Genomic DNA, 21,570 nt, shown 5'->3' with positions numbered 1-21,570 from the left:
TATATAAAGTTACAATATATGTATATACATATATAGAAAAGCTTAAAGTTGAGCATAGCTGTATCAAGCATGTATCCAACACTCATCTCAAGTTCCAAAAGCATAGCTTGAAAAAGGGTTAAAGCAACCAGCGGATTACATTGTTAGCTCAGAAGGTTTAGAGACCAACAGTGTGGTCTGTTTGTAGAAGAAAAGAGTAGGATAAAGGCAATAAAGGCAATAAAGGCAAGAGTGAGAGACAAGCTGATTCACTTGAACAGTTGAATAGCATTCAGCCAATAAAGTATATATATGCATGCTTGAATAATAGTCCAAAACTTACTATAAATCTTCAATGAAGCTGTTACCAACAAACCACATTGATGCAGGGTTTTAACAGAGAAAAACAAACAGTACACAAACATTTCCATTAGTCACTAGATTCACGTAAAATCCTTATTTTATGTTCTTCGAATTTAAAGGAAAAATCAGTTAAAAAACAATGGCACTAAAGATCTTACTCTCCAATTCCTGTTCTTCAATCCACATGGAACTTCTTCTACGCACTAGATCTTTCGCCTCTTTCTTCTTATTCTCATGTAGCGTTTGTTTCATTCTCCAATTTTCAAGCTTTTCTGCTCTTTCTTTCAACTGCATTCATGGAAATAGAACCTTGACCATTTGATAAAGACCAAGATTTGAAGGATCAAGTAACTTCATATTCAAATTGAGAAGTAGAAATAGGGCCATAGATATAAGGTAAGGCTAGGGGCTTAACCAGGCCGAGTTGAGCTCAAGCCTGAAAGAAACTTGAGCTTGATACAAAATCAATAAGATTAAAAAAAATCCAGCTGCTTGAGATCGGCTCAATTCCCATGCTCAACTTCAAACTCAATAATGTTAGTAGTAAGCAGAAGTATATCATCATGTTGACCGAGATCAACCGTAATTACCATATCACCTAGCCATGGTAGAATGAGAATCAACCATATCCAGCAGGGCATCAAGGGATAACAACTATTATGATATAGGATATCCATACAGTCAAAGTGTAAATGCCAGTATAAATTTAGTTCGTCGATTCAATGGAACAAATGGATAGGCTTGGGAGATTCTCCTACTCAACTTAAACTAACGAATAAAGGTAACAATAAAATTTAATTTCTTAACTGAACATTAACTTTATTTTATATATAAACTAACATAATCGAAAGATAGGCAAAGGAAATTAGGGTTTTGAATCTGGTGTTTCACTTAAACAAACCTACCAATCCCAATTTCCAATTTTTTTAATTTTATAACTGAAATTCATCATAAAATTCAAGAAACAAAGTATGAGTGGTAGAAGATTACCAGGGTTTGTCGAAACTCTTCTTCAGCAACGATACGCTCTTGAGCTCTAACCCTAGCAGCCTCAGCCTTAAGCCTTTTACGCTCCTCATTAGCAACTCGTATAGCCTCTTTCCTAGCCTCTTCTTTTCTGAGCTTCTCAAGACGCAACAACTCCATCTCGTGGATGTACTCCTTGCGTACATTTTTTACTTGCTTGGCGTAGTCTCGTCGCAACAGGGCGAGTTTCTTCTCGGCCTCTTTGGGGTTGTTGGGGGTCTTCCAGCTGCCCAACAAGGAGTTGGGATCTAAATATTTGTGGGTTTTCTGGTGGTGGTTCTGGTGGGATGATTTGGTGGAGAATGAGCGGGTGAGGGTTTTGGAGAGGGTCCTGAAAGAGTTCGGCATTGCTGTGTTCTTCGAAGCTACTCTGCTGCTGGTGGAGAAAGAGGAGGGTTTTGTTTGTGTTGGGCATGGGCTACTCTGCCATTAATGGAGGCCCAATCCAAGAAACAGTTCCAATTACTCAACACAACCGCCTAATCCCATCGTTCATTTCCCTTCTCCAAACTACACCCCAGTTTTCACTCATTAATCATTATTATTATTTTCTAAATTTTTTAAGGTTTAATTCTAATTTCGTACTTTTATTCCGCTGTTTTAATTTGTCGGAATTTGTTTTTACAAAAATTACGAAGTTGATCAAATTAGATAATATCATGATAGATCGATGACTTGAAAATTAACCGTTCATTAATTTTATATGTAAAGAGTTAGTAATAGTTTTGTAATTTGTATAGCAAAAATAAACTCTTCAAATTTATGTATTTAACTAATAATTGGATTAATTTCTCATTTTTCATAAAGTACAGATTAAATTTTGACAAATTAAACGATAAGGATGAATTTCTCAACTTTCTTAACATAGAGAGATGAAATTTAGAATTAAACCTTTTTTTTTTAATTTTTCTGGGTGAAAGGCACCGTTTACTCTTTGAATTTGAAAATTTTTCTTAATTTTGTCAAGTTTAAAGATTAATGTGAAAAAATAAAATTAAGGAACTAAGTTGACAACACGAACTAAAGTATGCTTTATTTCTCATTTATTTATCTATTTTGAGTTAAAAAATGTATTAAGTTTTTGTACTTTTTGTATATTCAACATATAGTTCTTTTACTTTTATTTATAGGAACTTCTTTACTTTTTTTATAAGTTTAATTATAGCACTGTTAAAATTTTTCTATTAAATTCATTGATTTGATATTTTAAAATAAAAAATACTTACTTGATAGTCATATAACAAAAAAAGACAGTTGTAATAAGTTTGAATTTAATAGAATAATTTTAATAATTTTAGATCCAAAAAGTAGAAGGATAAAATTAGTTAAAATAAAAGTAGTAAGACTAAATTACAAATGTACAAAGAGGGCAGGGAGCTATAGCACATTTTAACCATTACTTTGACTAATTTCAAGGTTTTACAGCGCGGCAAGTAAAACCGACAACCAGAAAGAAGGAAATTTGTAAAAACATCAGATCTGGGAATAATACATTGCTTTTTTTGTCTTTCGTAATTATGCGGAGGTTTACAAACTAACTAGTTGATTCGTTTTTCCGTTAAAAATTTCGGTTTTCCGTTGAACCAGACTGCCATTTTTTAACTTCTTCTTTCTATTTTGTTGCTTAGGTCGGGGCTGCATAGGCAGCATGGGAAACAAGGAGCTGGAGGAGGAGGAGTAGGAGCAAAGGGAATTTACGCCAAACTAACGATTGCTGTTGTGGTGCTTTTGATCTGCACGCTCTCGCTTTTGTTTTCGGCTACAATTGGCGGAAATCGCGGATCTCTAGAGCCTTCCGAGGTTAGTGGTTCTTGTAAAGAGTTAGGATCTGATCGTCTTGAATTTATTCCCTGGCTTTGTGATTAAATTTTCAGTATTAAGCGAATTTGCGGATTGCTTCTGTTATCAGATTGTTGAAACTTAATAAGGCATAAATGTTGTTAGTTTGTTGTAATGGGTAGCTAAGTTTGTTGTCTGAGTTAGTCTATAGTAATGCTCACGCTCTATAGAAGCCTTGGGGGAATCTCTTGTTTGATGCGTCTGCAAACCATCTCATTTGGTCGGTACTTTATTTGGCGTTTGTAATGTACCTCATAAATTGACCTATTTACTTGCATGAAAATTCATCAAAGTGGAAATGTTTTATTTATTGCATTGGTTTGGTTTTATGCTAATTTGCTAGGATCATGCGGATTAAGTCCAAGAGGATCATTAGCTAGTTTTCAGAGACTTTAGGTGTTTTTATGCATGATTCCGCTTCCTTTAACAATATTTGTTGATAGGTTTTTGTTATCTTTATAGGAAATGGTTTGAGATAATCGTAATAAAACAGTTCCTCTGTAGTCAGATGCTTGAGACTGGTTGTTGTATTATTTCATACTATATACCTGTGGGAGCTAAACCAGTGAATAGGATTTATTCTCGCCCTTTCCCACTTTTAATGGCTGGTCATCATTGTCAATCACTCTAACCTTTGATCATTCTTTTGTCTTTTTTCTGAAATATTTATTCAGATCAATGCAGAAGAACTTTGGGAAAGTGCCAAGTCTAGTGGATGGAGGCCTTCATCTGCTCCACGATCTGACTGGCCCTGTAACTACTCATAACTTTCCCAAAGAAAAAAAATTATGTTTGAATTGATTTTATGTAAAAATGTAAGTTCCTTAGAATTCTTATTGCTATATTCTGGCAGCTCCTCCAAGGGAAACTAATGGTTATCTTCGAGTCCGTTGCAATGGCGGTCTGAACCAACAACGCAGCGCGGTTTGTCTTAACCTTTTTGCTGTAAATTCTACTCTATCATACTCTGTGTTTCCATGGAAATCAAATGGGTGCAAGCCAGCTTGAGTTTTTATGGTTATGTTTTGTTTTAGATTCTTAGTGTAAAAAGGCTTAAAAGTTTAAAATAGAGTTAGATTGTATTGATATTGCTTCTGTGGTTTATAAATTTTAAATAAAATATTAAGTTTGCTTCTTTTGGTGTCCTAGATCTGTAATGCAGTTCTTGCTGCACGAATTATGAATGCCACACTTGTACTGCCTGAGCTGGATGCAAACTCCTTTTGGCATGATGAAAGGTAATCTTGTCTCGTCATTTCCTTACCCCCTTTTTTTTCAATTTATTTGAAATTCACTGGGTACTTCTATAACAGAAGCAGTGTACGTGATGAGTATGGACACAGATTTTAGATGGAAAATTTTCAGATAGAATTTAAACATTTATTTAAACAGTGCAAAAACTTAATGGCTTGGCAATTATAGGCATTTTCTTTTTTGGAAGCCATAGGAAGTGAAATTCTGATTTCTTGGATTTGGCATCTTAGAGAGGCTAACAGAAGATTATTAAAATTTATGATTGTTTGCAATATTTTCATCTGCATTTGTGAAGCTTAATGTGTTCTCTTGCTGTGCATGGCTTTATCTTTTCTAATTTGTTCACTGGGGAATAGGTGGCTTCCTCTCTCTGCTACTCTTCTAATTGAACTTGCTATGGTTACGGCAAATTTGTGTTAATTTGATTGGTCAACTTGAGTCATCTTCATTTCAATTTATTATGGTTCAAGTTACCTGTAACTTTAGAGAAGTTACTCAGATTTTTTTGTATTTATCATTCTTACTTTTTTTGGTGAACTGGCTCCTAAACTAAGAAATCCAAGGATTATTAGGAAGAGAACCACTAGCAGTTTGGAAGATCCAACTAGGATATGAGCTTGCTCATGAACTCGAATCACTTTCTACATTATTTTCTGTAGTTTTTGGTTTGGTATATCTGCTTTATCTTTGAGAAGCTTTTTATACTGCAATGTGATTGAATAGAGTGATGATTAATATATGATTTGCTCAGGCCATAGTTTCTGTTCTCTAAGATATCAGAAATTTTCAGCAACTGATGTTTTTGAACTAGTTATTTAATCAATTTCATTTCTAGACTTTTTTTTCTGCCGTTTCTTCTCCCTGAAACTTAAACCACCATTAATGTAGAGATCTTTTGTGAGTTTACAATAATTTTGTGCAGTCATTTTTATGTTTTAATTTATATGGTTGCTGAATATTAATTGTTCACCTTCCTAACAAAAAAATTAGGAATATATACACACATCACATGGAATGTGTTTTCCAGCTCTTTATTGAAGCAATATGCCACTGTACTTGTGGACCGTTTGCAATTAAATTGTAACGATACCATCTTTTCTCTCCAGTGGTTTCCAAGGTATCTATGATGTTGAGCATTTTATCCAGACATTGAAGTATGATGTACAAATTGTGGAAAGCATACCTGAAATCCAAAAAAATGGCAAAACCAAGAAGATAAAAGGGTATCAGGTGTGAAATATGGGAGCCATCGATTATAATAATCAGTTAGGCAAATAATTTTTAAGTTTTGTAGAAGTTGTTGAAACTTATGTCTTTTCTCTGCTCTTGCTTCTTTGTCTATTCATTTAGCTTCGCCCCCCGAGGGATGCTCCTATCGAGTGGTATACAACAGTTGCTCTCAAGAAAATGCAAGAACATGGTGCTATTTATCTGACTCCCTTTTCACATCGTCTTGCTGAAGAAATTGACAATCCCGAGTATCAACGGTTGAGGTGTAGAGTTAACTATCACGCTTTGAGGTTCAAGCCAAATATTATGCAGTTAAGTGAGTCAATAGTTGATAAACTCCGGGCACAGGGTCATTTCATGTCGATCCATCTTCGTTTTGAGATGGATATGCTGGCATTTGCTGGGTATGTTCTTTTTGTTATCATTTTATATCTATGTTAATTCATTCACAGTTGCCATAGGTTGTCTAGGCTATGCATTCATTTTGCTTGGGGCTTTGTGCCTGAATAGCCTTAGCTGTAACATTAAGAAATATAAAATCTTTCATCTCCTTATACAGTGCATGCAAGGTCAGTGTGCATCTACATATCATTGTTTGAAATCATTATTAGTGCATTATGAAAGTTTTCAAGAGAGCATTTAATAGAATTGTTCTGTCTTTTATTAACTAAACAACTGAATTTAAATAGAGAAAAAGAGTATAACCTAATTGGGAAAATAATTCCCTTATTCTAATAAACTACTAAAACATAAGGAAAATAATTCCCTAATTCTAATGAACTACTAAAATAAAAAATAAAATATTCCTAGAATATCTTAAATGATTTATTCTAAGATTTATTTACCTAAATAACTTTAAAATATATCCCCAAAATATATCGGTTTCACATATTTCAACACCCTCACTCAAGTTGGTACATATATATCAATCATGCCCAACTTGCTTACAAGAAAATCAAAGCTTGTCTTGGAGAGCTCTTTGGTAAGTATGTCAGCAATCTGTTGTTTTGAAGGAACAAACGGCATGCACACTTGGCCTCCTTCAATCTTCTCCTTCATAAAGTGTCTATTAATCTCAGCATGTTTAGTTCTGTCATATTGGACTGGGTTGTGAGCAATACTAATGGCAGCTTTGCTATCTCAGTATAACTTCATTGGTGAACTTATTGGTTTCCTCAGCTCTTCCATAATTCTTTTCAACCCTTTCTAGGTGAACTCTTCAAGTATCTCAGAATTCGAAACACTGCTTCTTCATGTTCCTCCATTGGGGAGTGCATAAATTGACTCACTAAGCTCACTGTAAAAGCTATGTCTGGCCTTGTATGTGATAAGTAAATTAACTTACCGGCTAATCTTTGGTACTTCCATTTATCAACTAATCGACCTTTTTTATTTTCTAATTTTACATTTGGATCAATTGGTGTGTTAGCTAGTCGGCAACCACTCATCCCAGCCTCTTTTAAAAGATCAATCACATATTTTTTTTGAGAGACCACAAGACCTTTTTTTGATCGAGCAACTTCTATTCCAAGAAAGTATTTCAAAGGACCCAAGTCTTTGATCTCAAATTCCAATGCTAGATGCTCCTTGAGACACTTTATTTCATCCACATCATCTCCTGTAAGAATGATATCATCGACATAAACTATAATAACTGCTATTCTACCTCTTTGTGAGTGTCGATAGAACATTGTGTGGTCAGCTTGCCCTTGTGAATAACCTTATTGTTTAACAACTTGAGTGAACCATTTAAATCAAGCTCAAGGAGACTGCTTTAGAGTATACAAAGATTTCCTGAGCTTACATACTCGAGTTCCAAATTTTTCTTCAAAAATTGGAGGAGGATCCATGTAAACTTCTTCTTCAAGTTTCCCATTTAGAAAAGCATTCTTCATATCTAGCTGCTGTAAGGACCAATCAAGACTAACAACAATTAATAAAAGAACTCTAACAAAATTTAATTTGGCTACTGGAGCCAATGTTTTAAGATAATCTATCTCGTATGTTTGAGTGTACCCTTTAGCCACCTTGTATCTATTTAAAGATCCATCCGGTTTGAATTTGGTTGTCAACACTTATTTACAACTCACAGTTTTTTTCCCTACAGGTAATTCTATTGTTTCCCTTGTACCTGCTTCTTCAAGAGCTCCCATCTCCTCTAAAATAGCTTCCTTCAACTCAGGAATTTGTATAGTATCTTTCACATTTTTGGGTATTTTCACAGTATCGAGACACAAAACAAAAGATGAGAATGTCGAAGACAAGGCTTTATAGGACACAAAGTTAGACATGGGATATTTGACAACATTTCTAACACCTTTTCTTTTAACAATTGAAAAATCTAAATCAAAAATTCATTGGTTGGATTATGAGCTTTACCTAGATTTTTGACAAGATCTTGCAAGTTGGATTCTTAGTGATGAATATGGTTGATTCCACTTTCTTGATTTCGATTTCTTCTTGAGTAAGAACAAATGTAACATCTATGGTAACAATAATCTTTCTATCAATTGGATCATAATATTTGTAACCTTTTTTATTAGAAGTATAGCTAACAAAGGCGCATTTTTTTGCTCTAGGATCTAGTTTGCCTTGGTTGTGAAGATGAACAAAAATACTACACCCCAAAACTCGGAGGGATAAATCTGTGATCAATTTAGAGTTAGGAAAGTTATCTTTAAAGAGACGGAAAGGAGTTGTATAGTTTAGAGTTTTACTAGGCATTCTATTAATAAGATATGTAGCCGTTAACAAGGTTTCGCCCCAAAGATAATGTGGTACCTGATTAGTGAACATCCAGGCTCTAGTTATTTCCAAAAGATGCCAATTTTTTCTTTCTGCAACCCCATTTTGTTGTGGTGTATTTGTACAAGAGCTTTGGTGGACTATACCATGTTTGGTTAAGAAAACACCTAATTGGTCACTAAAAAATTCCCCTCCATTGTCACTCCGAAGTACTTCTATTCTCACCTCAAATTGTGTTTTCACCATAACATACAAAAATTGAAACATATTTTTAACTTCAGACTTATCTTTTAATAAAAACACTCAACAAATGTGAGTATGATAATCAATAAATGTGACAAACCAATATTTTCTTGAAAAAGTTGAGACTTTCGAAGGTCCCCAAACATCACTATGAATTAACGAAAAGGGTTTGGAAGCTTTATATTTTTGAGGTGGGAAGAATGACCGATGATGTATAGTCAATTCACAAAATTCACAGTGATATGAAGAAAGACTGTTATTTTTAAATAGATCAGGTAACAAATATCTTAAATAGTAAAAATTAGGATATCCAAGCCTATAATGCCAAATCATAACCTATCAAAACGAGAAGCAGTATTTAAACATAAAGTAGTTGTTGGTTAACTTAGATGGTCGTCGTCAAGAAAGTAAATTCCACCAGATTCATTAGCATTGCCAATCATTTGCCTCGAGACTATGTCCTGAAATTTACACATAGAGGAGTCAAATATAACATGACAATTCGAGGACTGGGATAATTTACTGACCGATATGAGATTACAAGCTAGATTTGGCACAGGTAAAATATCTTGTAAAACCAAGGAAGGCGAAATTTTAACAGTGCCTTTCCCAGCTATTGCTGAGAACGACCCATCTGCTACTTTGATTTTTTTGTTTCTTGCACAAGGTGTGTAAGTTGAAAAAAGAAAATGACTACTAATCATGTGATCACTAGCTCCAGAATCAACGATCGCCGAGTTTGTTTTACAAGACTTGACACTGAAAAAAATAGAAAAATCAATACCTGATTGGGCAAAGGAGGAAGAAGGATTATTGGATGAGTTAGGAACAAAAGAATTCATCCGAAATTGTGGTAATTGAAAAAGCTTATGTAGATGCTCTAATTGTTCCTTAGTGAATGGAGATCCTTCTAGAGAACTTTGGCTCTCATAATTTTCATTAGTTGTTTCAACGGTGGAATTTTCTTCTTTTGTTTGATTGTTGGATCTCTTATCTCCAGTAAAGGTTGTTTTAACCATGATGCTACTAGAGATTTAACTTAGCCTTGATACTACGAAAGTTTTCAAGAGAGCATTTAATAAAACTGTTCTGTCTTTAATTAACTAAACAACTGAATTTAAATAGAGAAAAGAGTCAACCTAATTGGGAAAATATTCCTAAAATATCTCAAATAATTTATTCTAAGATTTATCTACCTAAATAAGATTTATTTACCTAAATAACTTTAAAATATATCCTCAAAATATATGGGTTTCACATATTTCAACAAATTAAAAATAAGTGAGGTTGATTTTTGTTCTATAACCATGTATAGTCTGTTAAATTTTATGCTAAGGATGACGTGTTGGTTGGGGTACAATGCAATATTCTGTGAATATACCCATTTTGAAGTAATTATATATCCACTATCACCATTTTAATCCACTTGATGTGTACATGTTTTATTGAATAATAACACATGTTTGGATGTAATAAATATCATGATATGCATGAGGCTATGGGCTTGAATGGTTTTATAGGTGCATTGATATTTTTAACCCAGAAGAGCAAAGTATATTGAAGAAGTATAGGAAGGAAAATTTTGCAGAGAAAAGACTTGTCTACAAAGAAAGAAGGGCTATTGGGAAATGCCCATTAACTCCAAAGGAGGTAGCATATCTTGTCAATCGTTCCTCTACACAGGGAGTGGCGAGAGAGATGGTTCTTATATATAAATACTGACTGTTCAAACTACAGGTTGGTCTTATCTTGCATGCTATGGGATTTGACAATTCTACCAGGATATACCTAGCAGCTGGTGAATTATTTGGGGGAGAGCGTTTTATGAAACATTTTCGGGATCTTTTCCCTCGCCTTGAGAATCACAGTTCTGTAGACTCTTCAGAGGAACTGGTTACGAACACTCAGGGGTTGTTAGGCTCTGCTGTTGATTACATGGTTTGTCTTCTTTCTGACATTTTTATGCCAACTTATGATGGACCTAGCAACTTCGCCAACAATCTACTAGGCCATCGCCTCTATTATGGTTTTCGGACCACAATTAGACCTGACAGAAAAGCTCTTGCTCCAATATTCATTGATCGAGAGAATGGACGGACAGAAGGTTTCAAAGAAGCTGTTAGGCGTGTCATGCTTAAAACAAACTTCGGTGGACCTCACAAGCGGGTGTCACCTGAATCTTTTTATACAAATTCTTGGCCAGAATGCTTCTGTCAAGTATCACCTAAAAATCCTGCTGACAAATGCCCACCAGATAATGTTTTGGAAGTTCTAGACAGCCGGTTGGAGAACAAAGTGACCAGTGACCCAGAAACCTTGGCTGAAAAGAATTCAACGAGTAGGACAGAAGGATAAAGTGTTTGCTTTAGACTTTTACTATGGTATTATTGGTATATATCATTCCTAGAAACCACAGAAAGGAATTGGTTTGTCTGGCCTTGTTGAGCTGTTCAGGTAATCTTCATAACTGATATCTGTTATTTAGTAATTTTTGATGTTCTTTCAAAACTGATATACTATAAACCACATGTTCAAAACTCTAGGAATTATAGTGAACAGAATTGCTAAAAATGAAAATTGTTCAACTTAAACCACTTTGAATGGATAGAACAGCTAATAACTAGTTTCAGAAGATTTTCTAGGAGATGCCATAAATGGGCATTTGGTTCTGCAGGTTTTTACATTTTCAGTTGCAATTTTGGACGATGAAGACAGGCCATTGGAACAAATTGGTTGGAGCACATGAACCAAGTTTATAATTGAGAAGGTATTTACTACAGATTGGATGGTATTGTTTTACTACTGAACTATAGCCACTTAAAACGAGAAAAAAGACTCCATGAATCTGGCCTGAAAGTCTTTAGAGGAAAGATGATGATTATTTAAATTATGATTCAATGCTAATGTTGATTGAGTTGCATATGACTGACCAAAGCATGTTATTTTAGATTTTCATTGTAGAGATATTAAAAGTTGGATGTCATTAGAATTTCGAAGCCATCATCATCTGTTTAGGTTGATATGGATGATGGATTAGTGGAGAATGTTCTCACCGAAACCATTATAGACCCAACTTTTAGCCCGGGCCCATACATATACAAAAAAAAACAAAAAACAACAGTCTCAATTTTTTAGTCAGCCCAATTACATAAAACAACCCAAATAATTTTGGCCCGTTTACATAAGCCCAATACTCATACTCTAACCTAATCAATCAGAAAACTGAAACCCTAAATCCTTAAAAGCTTCATTTGCGCCGCAGCCTTCAGCCACGATCACCTACGCCACGCACGCACGCCTTACTCCATGTTCGTACCCACGTCTTCATGACCTGCAAGTTGAGCAAAAATAGCCAAAAAACTGTTTATATTTTGGCTATAAAAGCCTTCGTTTTTAAGTGTATGGGGTTTTTTTTAGAGAAATAGAATAGAAATCGAGCACAAAAATTCACACGAGATACCAAATACAAGCAAAAACGGCGAGTGAATATTGGTTTTTATTTTGAAGGTGATTGCATATTTTTTTCCCTATTACTTTCAGCTCTTCATTTAGATTCTTTTGCATACTAAAGTATAAGGGAGAGAGAGACTTACCGCTCCGTTGGAAGACCGTTCGTTGCAGTTGGTTTCGGCGGTGGTTGGGGGCTGTTAGCCCTTCGGCTGTGGCAGGAAGAAATAAGAAAGTTTTAAACTCTAGGTTTTTTGAAATCAGGGGTTGAAAATGTTTTAAAACAAAAATGGTTTAAGTCATAAAATTAAAACAGCACCGTTTGGTGTTGGGCTTATGCATTTGGTTAAAAGGGGGGAATTTGCGCATTGAGTCCTCTCCTTTTGTACTGATTTGTAATTAAAACTTATTTGCATTTCCCTTGTTTTTTTAAATTGTCCTAGAAATTTTGTGCGTCTATTCATCTCGGTCCATGCTAGAATGAATCGCTTTGCAGCATTTTCGGTTTTAACGCTCGAACATTTGGGCACGCTTTATTTTGGCCCTCAATTCTGTTTCAATAATTTGTATGGTTTATAAAATATCTCTTTGATTTTGGTTTTTTTTTCAATTTAGTTTTTAGCCATTCATTTTAAAAAAAAAATCATATTATTCTTACGTATTATTTTGGGATTATTTCATTGACTGCGCATTGTTTACATTTTATTTTTCATGTGCATATCCTTATGTTTTATTATATAATATACTCATCTTAAAATTTCCTCTTATGTACACTCTTTGTTTTGATATTACATTGTTATTATTGTATATATATTATTTTTATATAAAATTTTACCTCATGTATATTATCTATTTTGATTGACGTATATATATATATTTTGCAATTTCATTTACGCATTATTATGTTATCTATGTTTGTTTTTTTTATACACTTCAAATTTTCATATAAATATTTACCTTGTCATTTTTTTAAAATTCATTTGTATATTACTATCTAGTACTTTACTTATTTATATTTTTCTTCTTATTTTAAATTTTTGTATCTATGGTCGGTTTTCAAATTTTTTGTATCATTGCACAGTAATGTTTTAAATTTTACTTTCCACCCTATTATTCATTTTAGTTTGTTTTAAAACTTAATATTTTATTTGTATAGTTTGCTTGAAATTTCTTATAAATTGGCCCAATTCGTTAGCTTTCGGACATTAGTGATGGTATTTATATAGTATATGATATGTTGCTATTGCATGCAACTTGGTTCTTTGTATTTTCCTTTTTATTATTCACGTAATATTATGGTTGTATATATTTATTTCATGCTCAATTCAATGCTTGAATGATTGCTATTTTTATCGGACTTTAAAATTTCGAATGTTTTTTTTTGCCTAATATCAAGTTTTTTTTTTACCTTTAAAGAAACTAAGCAAGTATATCTTGAGCCGGTTTATAATTGTTTATTTAGAAACTCCTCAAAAAAAGGCAATGTTTCGTGTTTGAAAATTCGAGAAATCGTGCCCTAACGTGCTGGTTTCGTTTTTTCGTTTGGCCAAATAACGAAATACCCTTTTAAGATTCATTGTGCGTTTTGGAAATCTTGAGCTGATCTCAATTTTGGGGACTTAAAATATCGTGTCCTAACGTATTGGGTGTGGTATTTTATTCCTTTGGAATTTGTGAATCTTAAAATCCAACTCGAGTTGTTCACACTTTTTTCTAGGGGATCGTATTTTTAAGGTTTTTTTTCAAATTTTCAACATTTGGACATTAATTAGTCAATTGGTACCAATTTTAGGCGTTACGGGGGTGCTAACCTTTTTTCGTACGTAACCGACTCCCGAACCCTTTTCCTCAATTTTCGTAGACCCAAAATCATTGTTTTAATAAATTAAAATATTTTATTAAAATGATCAAGGTGACCCGATCACACCTCAAAAAAGGATCGGTGGCGATTCCGTACCTCTTTTTTAAAGTCGACCCTCGTTTTTCCAAAATAAAAATGGTTTCGACAGCTAGGCAACTCTGTTGGGGACCAATAAGAGAGTCAAGCCGTAAAATTATTATTTGCTGTCGTTTTGTCGAAAATTTAAAATTTAGATTTTAACATACTATCCTTTTATTGCATTTCATGGGTTTTATAGTTTTTGTCATTTTATTCGTGTTTTGCATTTTGAGCTTTTTATATCCCTTCATATCATCTTGCATGACCGTTGTGGTCACACCTTTTTAAGTGGGAGTGAGAGACTACGCCTTCGTGAGGTTTTCACCTCCGCATGGGCTAGTGGACTGCTTCCGGGATACATCCGTACCTATGTCTTTGTGAGGTTTTCACCTCCGCATGGCCATAAGGAAATGTATTCCCCTGAACTGAACTCAATCCGTATGAGCCTATAATGGGTAAGGGTTGAAGAATCTTCTGGTTCAGGTACCATTTTCTTAGAACCGAGCCACATATAGTGAACTCTAGGAGCCCGCCCTAGGTAGAGCTATGTTGAACTCTAGTGATTACCCAGTTAGGTGTTTAATTATTTTCTATTTGCTTAAATTTTTATTTTTCGATACTAACTTGTTGTGTTTTGTTGTGATTATGTTTTGTATGTCATTTCATATTAAAGAGGTGTCGATTTCTGTTCGGTTGCTAAATTAGAAAGCTTGTTATGGAGAGTGAATTCCTTGATAAAGTTGAGGATAATGCGGCTGTCCGTATGTGGTCAGAGAATATGCAACTTGAGAAAGGGGATAACCTAGCTGAGGGGTATACATCGGGGTTGTCGGGCTTCACTCGCATCAATACGACCCAAAACGAGTTCCAGGAATTGAGAGATATATGAGCTCCTTGGGATGATGAGACCAAGCACCTATTCTATCAAAGTTATGGTGACTTACCCTACCTGCTCGATATCAAGGTGGACAAGTACTTGTTTCGGGCTATGGCTCCGTTTTGAAACCCGGCGTATAGTTGCTTCACCTTCGGGAATGTGGTGCCTACTGTGGAGGAGTATACAGCTTTGATTCGTTGTCTAAAGGTTCAAGTCGACAAAGTTTATTCCAAGGCTACTAGTGCCCCAGCTTTTGTAAAGAAGTTAATGAGTATCACTAGGATGAGTGAACAATGGTTACACCTCGAATTCAGCAAAAGGGTGATTGTAGGTGCATTCCTTGGGTAAGTTTGAGGGACCTGATCGTAGCACATCCAGATACAAAAAGGAAAGTTGACGTCTTTGCCTTGAGTATCTATGGTTTGGTGATTTTCCCCAAGGCTTTAAGGCATATAAATGAAGCAGTTGCCGATTTCTTTGATCGACTTGATAAAGGGGTCACACCGGTGTCGGCAATTTTTACTGAGACATTCAGATCCTTGAGTGCATGTCGGAGGGCAAGTGAAAGTAAATTTATAGGGTGTGCGCAGTTATTGTTGCTTGGTTCCACAGCCATTTCTGAAAGGTGGATAAAGTTTCCTATCGGGTTTTTTTCGAGAGTTACTCCCCGTTAAAGGAGATAGCAGCCATGTCTAGGAGAGATGACATATTAGGAGAAAATTGGATCGCGCTCCTCTGAAATTTTCAGGAAGAGGATGTTGAGTGGAGAGCTCCTTGGTTTGTTCCTGATGAGATCCTCTATTGGTGCGGGAGTTTTGATTGGGTACCTTTACTTGGAATTTGGGGAGCTGTTGGATATGCCCTTTTGCTCGTTTTAAGAAAATACAAGTCAAGGTAGTTTATACCGATGACACATGGATTAGCCCAGAGTGAGTTCGCGTATAAGGAGAAGAATTATAAGAAGAAGGTTCAAGAGATTTCTGATGCTTGGAAACAAAAACGCCAGATGAAGAAATTGGCTGTTGGATCAATGACGACTCCTGAATACAAGGGGTTGTTAAGTAAAAGAGTTAATGATAATATTTCCGAGCCGAGTTTGGAGGATGTTCGTACTATGGAAGAATATTTGCAAGTAACCCCCTCCAAGCTTGAAATCGTAAAACGGGACTTCGAAGAGAGAAATGCGGAGTTAAGAAAAAAGATAGAACAATTGGAGGAGAAAAATATGCATTTGAGATTGGATGCCGACGTTCAAAAACTTGAGGCCGAGAAGTTGAGAAAAGGGAAAAGGAAGGTTGATGAAGACTTGGATAGTTTGAAGACCGATTACAAGAAGCTGCGTATGTCGATGAGAACTGCTGGATTGGGAAAGACGTCAGAGTAATGGCGACTAGAAGTTCAAGAGGAAAAGGCTAGAGCAAATCAGTGGGAGAAAAGGTTTCATGATGCTCGAGCACGTGAAAGCGCCTTAAAGAAGAGCTTGGTTGAAGGCCAATGTGAGAAAAAGATGTTGGTAGCTTGGGTAGCGGAGCTAGAAAAGGCCTTGCATCAGTACCGTGGTCGTAACTCTGATATTGAATTAAAAGCCAGCTTGAGTAGGATTGAAGGTAGAATTGAGTTACTTGAGTCGAACGATGAGCAGTGGAAGGAACAGCTCCACCGATCGCAAGACCAGGTCAGGGATAGAGATTATATCATGGGTGAAACCGTGGCTCAGATTCGAGAAGTGGCTGATTATTTACAAACCTTAGCGGTTCAGGTTGACGTGCTAAGTGTGAAGTATGAGTTAGAGTCAGACCGAGGTCGTGAGCTAGTTTGCCTTCTTAAGAAAGTTAAAACTTTGAGCATTAGGCTAAGTCATATATATGATCTATTTTATGTAAAGGATTTTTCTTTTTAATAAAATTTTTTAAATGGAATTGAATCAGAATCGACGTCTCTTTATTTTTGCATACATTTCATGCATTTGCATTACATTGCATCATGTGCATTAAATTTCACAAAAAGAACCTTAATGAATTAGAAATTGTATTATAGTTACCCTGGAACATCAATATTACACACGGAAAAAGTCCAAAGTTATGGATCAAAGGTGGGAAAAATTAGAGCAAATGCAGAAAGAAATGCAGGAACAGATGCAAGCGCAAATGCAAGAGCAATTAGCTAAGATCTAGCAAGATATGAAAGATCAGATGCTGGAATCTCAGAGGAGTATGATGAGCGAATTGACTCAGCTACTAGTTGGAAAGCCAGAAAAGGGGAAGAGTCCCATGGTCAATGCTGAGGATGATAGTAGGATTCTTGCTTACCCTCTGGGTTTCACCTCAACAAATACTCCAGTACTTCCGTAAAAGGTATCTGTCAGTATCAACAAATATCAGACTGGCACTTCGGCACTGATAAATGTCCCGACGGGCTCGTGTTCCAACCCCGAAGACCATCGGGCAAATCCTACAGTCCCTGACTTCAATGAGGTCGCGAAAGTAAGAAAGGCAGGAGCAGAATTTCCAAAGCGACTAGAAGACCGATATAAATGGTTAGAGGAAAATTTTAAGGCGTTGGAAAGCACTGATTATCATTACGGAATGGATACCAAGGAGTTGAGCCTGGTCCCAGATCTAGTACTCCCTCCAAAGTTTAAAATGCCAGAATTTGAAAAATACAACGGAACCAGTTGCCCTGAGGGACATATCACGATGTTTTATCAGAGAATGACTGGTCATGTCAATAATGATCAGTTATTGATCCACTATTTCCAGGACAATTTGACTAGGGCTGTAGCCAAATGGTACAATCAGTTGAATCGTAGCCAAGTTAAATTATGGAAAGACTTAGCACAGGCCTTTATGAAACAATATGGCCATGTGACTGACATAGCGCCTGGTAGGATCATATTACAGAACATGGAAAAGAAGTCAAATGAAAGTTTCAGGTAATATGCTCAGAGATGGAGGAAGATTGCTACACAAGTCCAACCCCTACTGTTGGAAAAGGAAACAACCATGCTTTTCATTAATACTTTGAAGGCACCTTTTATTAATCACATGTTGGGAAGCGCAACTAAGAGTTTTACGAATATAGTTATGTCTGGTGAAATGATTGAGAATGCAATAAGGTGCGAAAAGATAGAGGCAGGGGAAAGCACCAGGAGGTCGGCCCTTAAAAAAAAGAAAATAAAGTCAGCAATGAGACCATGGGTTATGCGAAACCAATCATGGTAAATCAACTGAAAGTGGTAGCCACGGGTCAGCAAGCTTCGCCAAGACAGGAGCACAATACAAAGCAAAACACGGAGAAGCCCCAGTTTACTCTCATTCCAGTAACGTATCAGGAGCTGTACAAAAATTTGTTTGATGTACACGTCGTATCTCCTTTCTACTTAAAGCCACCACAACCCCCCAAGTGGTATGATGTAAGTGCTCAATGTGAATATCATGCTGGAATCGCGGGACATTCGATAGAGAACTGCACCTCTTTTAATAGGGTAGTCGAAAGGCTCATCAACATGGGTATTGTGAAATTCGATGATGCATTTGGTGTAGGAAATCCGTTGCCCAATCATACTGATAAAGGGGTAAATGCCATAGTCAAGAATATGGTGAGGAGAATTAAGTTGGATGTGGCAGAAGTGAGAACCTCGATGAGGGAGGTTTTGAAGAAGATGGTGGAGAAAAGTCTAGTCATGCAAGACTTTGGGAGAAAATTCGAGAAGCAGGGAACTATTGTGGGTTCCATAGAGAGGAGGACCATGAGATAGGAACATGTAAGGAATTTAGGGCCCTGGTACAGGCTTTAATGGACAACAAAGAACTGGAGTTCTTTGAGTTTACCGAGAAAGACGATGTATGCTCCTCGGAAGAGGGGTTGATAGAGAAGGTTTATGAGGTCAATCACCCAATGGTGATCATTTCGCGATTGAAAACTAATGAAGTTAGAGCAAAAATTACACTGAGAGTTGTAATCCAGAGACCCGCGGCTTTTCCGTATAAGGATAAAAAGGGTGCCTTGGAATTATAACTGTAATGTGACATATCCAGGGGAGGAGAGTTTGGTCAGCATACCAAGTACAAAGGTCGAGCTTGGAAAAGAGAAGTCTGTAATGATTGAACAAGGGAAAGAGAGGACAAAACCACTGGTTAATGAACCAGTAACTGAAGATGAAGCCAAAGAATTTTTGAAGTTCTTAAAACACAGTGAGTATAGTGTTGTGGAACAGTTGCACAAGCAGCCAACACACACATCGGTACTAGCTCTACTCCAAAACTTGGAAGATCATCGAAATGCGTTGATGAAGGTGTTGAACGAGACCTATGTCGCTGAAGATATTTTAGTGAACAAGCTAGACCGCCTTGTCAGTAACATAAGGGTCGATAACTTCATCTCCTTCAATGACGATGAAATACCACCAAGGGGCATGGGATCCACCAAGGCTTTGCACATTACCACTCGCTGCAAAAGGTATACACTGCTGGGGGTATTAATTGATAATGGGTCAGCGCTGAATGTTTTGTCCTTGTCCACATTAAATAGGTTACCAATAGACAGCTCTCATATGAAGACATGCCAGAACATAGTGAGGGCATTTGATGGCACTGAGAGGAAAGTGATGGGAAGGATTGAGATACCTCTGCTGATCGGACCAAACACATACAAGGTAGATTTCCTTGTGATGGATATTAAGCTTTCTTATAATTGCTTGTTGGGGAGGCCTTGGATTCATTTGGCGGGGGCAATACAGTCATCGTTGCACCAAAAGCTAAAGTTGGTGACAGAAGGCCGGTTGATAACGATAAATGCGGAGGAGGAGATTATTGCATCCGCCACCAACAGTGCACCGTATATAAAAAATGATGATAAAGCAATTGAGTATTCCTTTCGGTAATTGGAATTTGTCGATGCTACTTTCATCAGCGAAGGAGGGAAGATCCCTAGGGCAAAAATATCTGAAGCTACGAGGATGAGCTTGCAATTAATAGTGGGAAATGGAGTATTGCCTGGAAGAGGACTTGGGAAATATTTACATGGACGGGTTGAAGTGCCAATTTTGGCTGACAAGCAGGATCGCTTTGGCTTAGGGTATAGGCCAGATGCAAAGCAGAAAAGAAAGGAGATGGAAAGGAGACAGGAGAGATGAAGAGCACGATTGAGTGGGGCAGAGGTCAAATAGGAATCAATGGCTTTTCCCCATATATCCTATACATTTGTGTCAAATGGAATTATTTATCCTGAATTGAAGATGACAAGAAAAGGAGCAGCTGAAGACACAATGGAAAATTTGAATATCAATGTCATATCTGAAGAGAAAGTGATGAAACGTGACTTAGTAAGCATTCGCCCTTATGAGCCTGGAAGTGTTCTGAACAACTGGACTACAGAGGAAATTCCTGTAGTTTTTAGTGCTAATACAGAGTAATGTTCAAAACACACTTGTTGTTTTAAAGCCTAGAAGCAATAAGAATCTTTTGTGAAATAGGCTCATGTTCAAATCGTTTATTTTAATATAAATACACTTTCATGTCTTATTCTGAGCAAATATTCTTTTATCTTGAGCAAATTTTCTTTTCTTGCATTTCATTTATAATCATACCATACAAATAAAGCTATACTTAGGTTCATTTATTTGTTGGATTTTTTTTCATGCCTACAATAGGTCTCTAGATATCAATGGCATGAGTGACGCTGTTACAAACCCAGAGTTTCTTTTTGAGTGAGACGTGTGTCTGGAGGGATCTCAGGATTTTGAAGATGATGAAGATAGTAGCTTATCTTCAGATTTGTTAAGGATGGTAGAACAGGAAGAGAAACAGATTTTACCCCATAAAGAGACAATCGAGAGTGTGACCTTGGAGGAGGGGAAAGAGGTGAACATTGGAACTTGTATAACTAAGGAAACAAGACGGGACCTCATTGATTTACTGCAAGAGTTCAAAGATATTTTCGCATGGTCATATCAAGATATGCCTGGGCTAAACGCTGATATTACGTTTCATCGCGTCCCCATAATAGAAGAGTGCAAGCCTGTTCAATAAAGCTTCGAAGGATGAGACCCGATGTTGCAGTAAAAATAAGAGAAGATGTCAGGAAGCAATTTGATGCTAGGTTCTTGCAAGTTGTTAATTATTCAGAATGGGTAGCTAACGTCATCCATGTCCCTAAGAAAGATGGAAAAGTGCGGATGTGCGTAGATTACAGAGACTTGAACAAGGCAAGCGCTAAGGATAACTTCCCATTGCCTCACATTGATACTTTGGTGGATAACACGGCAGGTTATTCATTGTTTTCTTTCATGGATGGTTTCTCTGGGTATAATTAGATAAAGATCATCCTGAAGACAGAAAAAAAATCACATTTATAACCTTATGGGGGACTTTTTGTTATAAAATGATGCCATTTGGGTTGAAGAATACGGGAGCAACGTATCAAAAAGCCATGGTAACCTTGTTTCACTACATGATGCACAAAGAAATTGAGGTTTACGTCGATAATATGATTGTAAAATCCCGAACAAAAAAAGAGCACATACAGGTTTTGAGGAAATTATTTTTGAGGCTAAGAAGGTTTCAGCTAAAGCTCAATCCAACAAAGTGCATTTTCGGAGCTAAGTCTAGGAAACTGCTCGGTTTCATAG

General features: G+C 36.3%; 3 protein-coding genes and 1 long non-coding RNA gene across 4 annotated transcripts; 2 read left to right on the top strand and 2 right to left on the bottom strand.

The window, feature by feature from the left end:
• Positions 1-292: 292 nt before the first annotated feature.
• On the bottom strand, positions 293-1,911 carry LOC107897148 (protein maph-9). The gene is made up of 2 exons (XM_016822495.2): positions 1,333-1,911; positions 293-630 (listed from the first exon to the last, which is right to left on the bottom strand). The coding sequence occupies exons 1-2, from the start codon at positions 1,714-1,716 to the stop codon at positions 472-474; spliced, it is 543 nt and encodes a 180-aa protein (XP_016677984.1). The 5' UTR covers positions 1,717-1,911; the 3' UTR covers positions 293-471.
• An 869-nt stretch (positions 1,912-2,780) lies between these two features.
• LOC107897144 (O-fucosyltransferase 1) lies at positions 2,781-11,599 on the top strand. The gene is made up of 10 exons (XM_016822492.2): positions 2,781-2,893; positions 2,997-3,168; positions 3,882-3,960; positions 4,061-4,131; positions 4,357-4,445; positions 5,568-5,691; positions 5,812-6,095; positions 10,200-10,329; positions 10,417-11,133; positions 11,354-11,599. Exons 1-9 carry the CDS (start codon positions 2,886-2,888, stop codon positions 11,032-11,034), a joined length of 1,575 nt encoding a protein of 524 aa, XP_016677981.1. The 5' UTR covers positions 2,781-2,885; the 3' UTR covers positions 11,035-11,133; positions 11,354-11,599.
• Positions 11,600-11,643: 44 nt separating this feature from the next.
• Positions 11,644-12,893, bottom strand: LOC107897145 (uncharacterized). Its single transcript, XR_001684052.2, has 2 exons — positions 12,273-12,893; positions 11,644-12,010 (listed from the first exon to the last, which is right to left on the bottom strand). It is a non-coding gene; the product is annotated as an uncharacterized lncRNA (long non-coding RNA).
• A 4,229-nt stretch (positions 12,894-17,122) lies between these two features.
• LOC107895659 (uncharacterized) lies at positions 17,123-17,878 on the top strand. Its single transcript, XM_016820906.1, has 2 exons — positions 17,123-17,281; positions 17,324-17,878. Exons 1-2 carry the CDS (start codon positions 17,123-17,125, stop codon positions 17,876-17,878), a joined length of 714 nt encoding a protein of 237 aa, XP_016676395.1.
• Positions 17,879-21,570: the final 3,692 nt, after the last annotated feature.

This window comes from Gossypium hirsutum, chromosome A10, assembly GCF_007990345.1.
Source record: "Gossypium hirsutum isolate 1008001.06 chromosome A10, Gossypium_hirsutum_v2.1, whole genome shotgun sequence".
In the NCBI taxonomy this organism is placed as follows: Eukaryota; Viridiplantae; Streptophyta; class Magnoliopsida; order Malvales; family Malvaceae; genus Gossypium; species Gossypium hirsutum.
This window is presented reverse-complemented; position numbering and strand designations above follow the sequence as displayed.